Source organism: Sinocyclocheilus anshuiensis, unplaced genomic scaffold, assembly GCF_001515605.1.
Source record: "Sinocyclocheilus anshuiensis isolate Anshui unplaced genomic scaffold, SAMN03320099.WGS_v1.1 scaffold524, whole genome shotgun sequence".
Classification (NCBI taxonomy): Eukaryota; Metazoa; Chordata; class Actinopteri; order Cypriniformes; family Cyprinidae; genus Sinocyclocheilus; species Sinocyclocheilus anshuiensis.
In genome coordinates this window covers 1,952,105-1,959,921 of record NW_015555703.1, presented here as the reverse complement: position 1 = coordinate 1,959,921, position 7,817 = coordinate 1,952,105, and the positions used below count along the sequence as shown (strand labels likewise).

Here is a 7,817-nt window from a genome sequence, read left to right as displayed (position 1 = left end):
ATCTAAAAAAAAAAAAAGCCTTTGCTAGATTTACACTTTTAATAACTATAGAAACAGTCTGTGAAAAGAGTTGCCTTTGCCTACATGCAATGCATAATACATTACATTTACATTTAGTCATTTAGCAGACGCTTTTATCCAAAGCGACTTACACATGAGGACAATGGAAGCAATCAAAATCAACAAGAGAGCAATGATATGCAAGTGCTAGTCTCAGCTTAACGCAGTAAACGTATCAAGGTTTTTATAAATTATATAATAAATACAAAGAAAACAGATAGAAAAAAGAATAAAGCAAGCTTGTGTTAGAGGCCTACACTTCACTTCTACTTCTAGAGAGAAGCTTGTTTTTTTAAAAGAAAACCAGCAGTTAGTAAATGAATAGAGTGCAAGTCTAAAATGGGCAAGGTTTTTTTTTTTTTTTAAGAATTAGAATAGAGAGTGCTAGAGTTAAAGGGTCAAATAAAGATGGAAGAGATGTGTTTGTAGCCGATTCTTGAAGATCTTGCTACGTTTACTGCGTTAGACTAACCGAGACTTGTCAGCACTTACATATTACTGCTCTTTTGTTGGTTTTGATTGCTTCTATTGTCCTCATTTGTAAGTCACTTTGGATAAAAGCGTCTGCTAAGTGACTAAATGTAAATATGTAATAATGGCTCTACTGTCTTTAAATTGCTGGCGCTGTGGTTCTGCAGGCGGATAATACTGAAGCACGCGGGTGTGCGACCCGCCATTGAGTGAGTGAGTGAGTGAGTGAGTGAGAGAGTTTCTGCGCATGCGCTGTTAGAGAGGTTTCGAAGTTGAGTCTGCGGGGTGTTTCAACAGGAAGGCGGACATGTTGGTCAGGCAGTGGGAGAAAATCGGGCACCCAGTATTGTTTTTTTTTTTTGAATAGTAGCATCGTTAAAGCTTGATTCGTCCGCATACCCGCAGCATCGTGGATTACACACTTGGAAAAGTGAAAGCCGGCATGCGGACTAAGAGAGATTCATCACGGGAGGATTTGCAAAGGATCGTTTTAACCAGGATCTTGTTTTAACTCCTCGAAATTTGTAAGGCGAAGTTTGTTTTTCGCCACTTCTCACTTTGCAGCTGTCAGACTCGCTTGGCCTGGCGAGCTTTTATGAACAGAGAGGCCTGGAGAAAGTTAATTTCATGTGGTCGCATGCTAACTCTGCAGCGTTGGTTTTATCGCTTCTTTTTTGCGTGAATGTGATCAGTTTGTGTTTTAAAAGAGCCCGTTCCCTTCATATTTCCTGAAGCTAAATTAGTTTAGCGCTGTATAATCTGCTGCTGCTACTTTTTGTGTTTGCTAAATTGTCATGGACTAATCCGACACCTCGTCCTGTTGTTGTTTTGTTTCGAAAATGTGGCTTTTTGTCATCTCTCGGTGTTATATACGATTCAACGAGAGTGATATTAAGGCAGTACGACACAAAACGGTGCTTTGTTCGAACTAGTGCTCATTGCTTTGTGAGGAAGTTAGCAAGTTAATTTGCTAATCTTAGCCAGTAACTCGCACACGTCTGAATCAAATCGGTCTGATCAGTTATGAACATGTCTGCTGGAGAAAGTTTGACAGCTCGATTCGAGAAGATCGATGCCATGCTGAAGGATCCCAGATCAGAGATCAACACAGACTGTCTGCTGGTAAGTGCATGTGGTTTATTGTGCAGATATTGTTATATAGGTCAGCACAAAGTAATATAAACATGACACGCATGCGATACAGTACAATAGTGCAGTATGTGCAGTGGATCTGCATAGCAGTGATGCTTCATGACTTGTAATCTTGTAATCACTCGAGTACAAGTCACACTTTGTGAGTGTTGCTGGATTTAAACTTGAATAATTTGTCTAGGTTCTTACTGATTTCTAGAGATTTGCTTGGAATGGTGACCTTTTTAGTGATTGCATTTTTGCCATGAATTTATTAATTGCTATTAAAATGCATGCTGTAATGCAGTGCAATACAACCGTTTGATAACCAGCAGAGTCTTTAACCACTAGGCCACACCACCCATGCTCAGGTTTTTCAATGAACTTGCTTTTGATCTGCATTTGTACTGTGTGTGTGTGTGTGTGTGTGTGTGTGTGTGTTTACCTGCAGTTTGCACTGAGGTGAAATGTGCAATTTTTGAAATTGATTTTATGAATTATTTCAGCGATTTCATACATTTGAGCATTGTTTCTTCAAGAATTTGAGCGCTTTGGACTTCTATGATTTGACTGTTGCATACACAGGCACACAGATTGTGTGCATTGATTTTGTATTTATTTATTTTTTGAGCAGTTAGTGTTAAATCTCACTTTACATTAAAAATTATTCTCACTGAGATCTTTAGTTATTAATAGTTTATATTATTAAGTCTTTTTATATAGTCTTCAGTCTCACAGGCTTTGACAGCATCTGTAGTAGGTCACGGGATTTCACAGTAATGCGTTGAATTAGTATTTATGTGTGTATGGATATAGATATATATTTATATATGGCTACGACCATTCATAACCCTTTTTGGTTTTGTGTATGTAACTATTAAACAGATAGTTCTGGTCCTGGGTTTTGATTGGTCAATAAAGCATTCTAGCCCTGCTAACATTTTCAGTAAATGCCTTTACATCTTTATTAACATTTATAAATTTTGTGAATTTTGCAGACACTTTTGGCAGTTTGCGTCGCCTTCAGTTGTACATATCAGTTCATGCTACTGTTGGAACTACCGGAAAGCTATATAGTTTATTTTGCATATCAATAGCTAATGTTTAATGTCAAGGACTATATCTTCTAGTGGGAGAGGAGTGGTGTATAATGGCGCTTTTCCACTGCATGGTACGGCTCGGTACGGTTCACTTTTGGGGGGTTTTCCACTGGGTACAGTACCTGGTACCTGGTACTTTATTTAGTACCACCTCGGTTGGGGTTCCAAGCGAACCGTACCGTTACCAAAACGTGACGTGTAAACTCTGCTGATCACGGATTGGCCGGAGAGAATCGTCACTACCTGCGTCACTGAACTTGCGACACAAACACAAAAGAACCGCTAGATTTAAATCAGCACAGCCAGCGAAGGATCGAATGCAACTGTTTTGAACGAGCGCACCTTTTTTTAACAACCAAAAAGTGGCTGTTCCCCTGTTGAGGAAGTACAGACGTTGCTCTCGTTGATAGCAGAGGAGCGGATCCAGCGAGAGCTTGATGGGGCGACACGAAATGAAAAAGTTTTTTAGGAGTCGCGGCAGTAGAGGCGGCGCAACTATAATGACATGTGAATAATCCCGCCCACTCTAAAGCGATACTAAACTGCAGTGGAAACGCAAACCGAGCCGAGTCGTACCGAGCCGAGTCGTACCACGCAGTGGAAAAGCGCCATTAGTTTCAATCTTTCTGAAAATCCTGAGTCAAATTGTGCTTTGTTTGTAAACGAATCCGTGGTAAAAATGATGTGAACAAAGGACCAAGCAATCTGGATCTTCATTAAAAATCACAATAGTTCATCCACTATTTCCTGATGTTAGGTTCGAGCCGTTCCGTACCGTACTGAGCCGTACCGAGCCGAGTCGTACCACGCAGTGGAAAAGCGCCATTAGTGATTTAGGAGGTGGCCATACTGCTCTCTCAGAAAAAAAGGGGTACAAAAGCTGTCAATGGGGTCAAAAGGTACTAGTGTGTACCATGTAGGTACCAGCATGCACCCTTTACAGGTACAAAGGTACCTTTTGAAAAGGTACCGCCCCAGTGACAGCTTTTGTACCTTTTTATTATGAGAATGTATGAATTTTCCAATTTCCCGCCATGTGTACACTTGCACTTTCATACCACTGAAGGTGTTTAAGTCACGTAGCTACGCCAATGACCTGGACAGATCTGTGGACAAAAAATCTGTAGTCAAACAAAAGGAAGGGATTTTAAAAAATAGCGATTTAAAATCCAAATATCCTTGGTTTGATTGAAAAGACAAGAGGCTACTTATACGTGTTAATGTTGCATAATAGCATATAATATTACTATTCCATTTCATTCATGAGATGTTATCAAAATAAAATTTTGCCTCAAAAGGCTTAGGTAAGACCAGGGGTGTGGGAACTGTCTGTGAAGTGTGGGAAATGTATTTTAAATGCTCTCTTTTCAAAATACGATATACTTTTAAATGTTTTTTTTCAAGGTGCATACATATGGCATATCATTTGAAAGCATAGCAACTAGACGTTTATTACACATTAAGGCTGGAATACACTACACGACTTTTGCCCTGATTTTCACCCGATTTACAATTTGGAGAATTTGACGATAGTTGCCAAAAGTCAGAGCCAGTCTGCAGGTTTCAGTTTACAGATTTCATAGAAAATTTTAGCTTCAGCTTTGATTTTTTTTAGCTTCAGACTTTAATTCCATCCAGTCAGAGGATATCAAACATGTTTGATATTTTCAGCTGATTTTTTTCATTTCTCATGTGTCTCCTAACAACAAGGCGCACGTTTCTGCATGAGTTTGTTGTGATTGGAGCAACTCCAAAGTCTTGTAGTGTGTGATCCTCAGTCGTTTAGTGTATGATGCCCAGTTTTTCCTATGTAACGATTTACAAAGCCATTAAGTGTATGATGCCTAGTGTTTTTAAATCTGTTCAGATTGTAAAAGTCAGGTAGTGTATTCCAGCCTTTAGTCAATTCACTCGCATATGCGACTAAATCTTCACTCTGGGCGACTAAATAATGTCTAACATTGGCTAATAATTTTTTTTTTTACTCACCAGTGTGTGAGTTGGAGGCCAAGTACAAGTTTAACACAGATGTGTTTTCACTGTGACTGTGCACTTGAGAGTTTTGCTCTCCGTCAAGCAATCTATGCTATTTTTCAATTTATCTCAATTGTTGCCCCGTAAACTCTAGTGTGAAGGCGCACGACTTGTTGACGCTTTACTGAGAGCACTGTTTCTCACACACACGCAAAGAAAGAGAGAGAGCGAGAGAGTGTTAGGATCTGTTTACACTAGTGCGTTTTCATTTTAAAAAGGCGTTTTAAAATGAAAACGATCCTCGTCTACACTTGCGTTTTCACTGCTTTTCAGAAACGGTCTCCGTCCACACTACACAACCGAAAACGCAGGTCACATGACCATTCATGCAGGTACAACAATGAGCATGATGTTATTGTTTACACGGTCGTCAAGGATGCGGGCAGCCATGCCATCGTTTTCAAAAGTCTCAGTTTTGGTCCGTTTACACTGAAACGCAACCCCAGAGTTTTATTTCAGGAGCATCATGCAGTACTGTACTACAAAACGATCAATTCAAAACCCTGCACTTCACTGCATATAAAACCAGTGGTAAAAACTGTACAATAGAATAAAAAAACATTTTGAAATAAATGTAAGTGTTACGTTAAGCTTTTCCTACTCATCAAGCTAGTGCCATAAGAAAACAGTAAATAAAATAAGCCATATTACCACAATAGTTTGCATATTGATTTAGACATGTCTAGCTTTGCATTTCCTGTGAATTATGATGCACCAAAAATATATATATTTTTTTAACCAAACCTGAAAATAAAGGTTCATTAATAATCAACACTCGAATAAAAACGGCTCCTCTCTAGAGTTAAGTTTTTAAGCTAACTTTACAGCTAAGATCATTGAATTGCTTTTGAGAGGTAGCCTAAATGTGATATTTGACATATGGTTTAATTGTTTTATTGACGTCTTTCTGCAGTTGAAGCGCTGATTGACCGATTACATGAGATATAATACATTGTATTGTATTGCATACAAGTTGTACTGTATCTTTCAGCATACTTTCTGATGTCCAGTCATGTTTATTTTTGTGCTATAACTAGTAGTAAATAGGAAGAGGTGATCGGTTCACGTGCCACTTGAACTGAAGTGGATACAGCGGTCTGTCATGATACATTAAAGAGCGTCAAAACCACATTTATTTTTTGAGAGAAGGTAGAGATACAAAAACAGGATCACTTGAAATAAAAAAAATATATAGATGTACTAGATGTCTGCTGAGTTTTCCGAATGTTGCTTCCTCCATGGATGTCATTTACTGAATTTTAAAAACATTTACTTTCCACTTGGATTGTCAGTTTGTTTTTTGTTTTTTTTAATATGTTGTAGAATGTCTCAATCTTAAAACATTGATAAATAATTTCAAATGCACACCATACCTTTCAGACAAAGCAACAAGAAAGAAAATCTTTTTGGAGGCATGAGATCTTCACATGACTCCTTATGTGCACTGCATGAGTTTGTGTGTGCATGAGAAAGACTAAATAATTTCAAATGCACACCATACCTTTCAGACAAAGCAACAAGAAAGAAAATCTTTTTGGAGGCATGAGATCTTCACATGACTCTTTATGTGCACTGCATGAGTTTGTGTGTGCATGAGAAAGAACGTGGAATAACTTGCATCTGTATTACCACCTAATCTTGAGCAATTATTGCACCTCTGGCAAACCATGTGATCAGGATGTTATAAAAACTATTTAATTTAATTTGTTTAGTCACATGGAATTATTCTGCAAGCATCCTGAGAAACCTTTCGTCTACACTTATTTTATTAACAAATAATGTTTGATTCTTCAGATGAGTCTGACAGGTGGACTCACTGAAAAAAGGAAGGCGATGAATTCATCTACAGGAGAGTCTTGATGAAAATGAAATGTTCCCAGGCAAAATGTCAGTGTAGCTCATTATGCTGTTGTGATGTAGTGTTCAAAAGTTGTTACATAATCTATGTATGTTTTGCTCCATAGGTTTATATCATCTATTTGTTCTGAAAAAAAAGCCAAATAATTTTCTGTGCTATTTCTGCATTATTCGACAGTCATTGTTACAGCTGTATGGGCTTCTAGAGCCCTTCACATTTCTTAAGCTCCCAGTAAATGAACACCACACATGATGAGGGTAAATGTGAATCATCTATAATGATTCTAAGGTCTATTAAGCTGTTCCTCCACCAACACGCATAACTATGCGTTCGACACACACATCATAGGGAAAACACTTTCCCCAATGGAGCTCTTAAAGTATTTACTGGTCTTGCTGGTTTCCATATAAAAATGGTAGTGATGCACCGAAATGAAAATTCAGGATGCGCTTGGCCAAAAACCGCAAATAACCTAAATGTTATTTATTAATCAGTTAATTAATCAGTTTTTTTTTCTAAATGAATTTTATTTTGGTGCATTGCTTCCATTTTTAAAACTGAGTTGTACAAACACATAAATTGCACACAAGGCTGTTTTTATGTAAACTTTTTAATAACAGAATTATGTTTATACTTCAATGTCTAAACATTTAAGTTGTGTCTGTAATAAAAACATTTTCATGACAATTTTTCAGACATACTACAGTACATTAAATTAGGGATGCACCGATATGAACATTTTGGCCGATACCGATAACTGATAATTCTTTATTTTTGAAAGCCGATAACCGATATGTTGGCCGATAAATCTATATCCAAATTTTTATATACTTTTTACCGATAACAGAAAAAATGAGCATTTATCGGCCGATACCGATATGGTGGCCGATATATCGTGCATCCCTACATTAAATAATGAACAGGTAAAGTAAAAATCAAATAAAGTTGCATATATTTATCAAAATGCTCCTCTCTATCGAGTTTATGGACATTTAGAAGAACAGAATCATGGAATCCAGTCATAAAAATGGCAAATTTGCATTCAAATTTTAGCTGAATAAATCAGAAATAGGTCAGTATACTTAATCAAATGTGATATGGACTACTGTCTGTGAATATTAAATGGGTCATATGATGTTGCTAAAAAGAACATTATTTTATGT

The 7,817-nt window shown here is 37.5% G+C and overlaps 1 protein-coding gene across 3 annotated transcripts in view; it reads left to right on the top strand.

Annotated features, from left to right (window-relative positions):
• The first annotated feature begins 795 nt into the window (after window positions 1–795).
• rock1 (Rho-associated, coiled-coil containing protein kinase 1) overlaps window positions 796–7,817 on the top strand; it is a 69,315-nt gene continuing 62,293 nt past the window's right edge. For all 3 annotated transcript variants that reach the window (XR_001632236.1, XM_016464601.1, XM_016464600.1), the window contains exon 1: window positions 796–1,653. Coding sequence is in view for 2 of the 3 variants with exons in the window: in XM_016464601.1 (XP_016320087.1) it covers window positions 1,555–1,653 (99 nt within the window). In the remaining variant the exon portion in view is untranslated. The remainder of the gene's footprint in view (window positions 1,654–7,817) is intronic.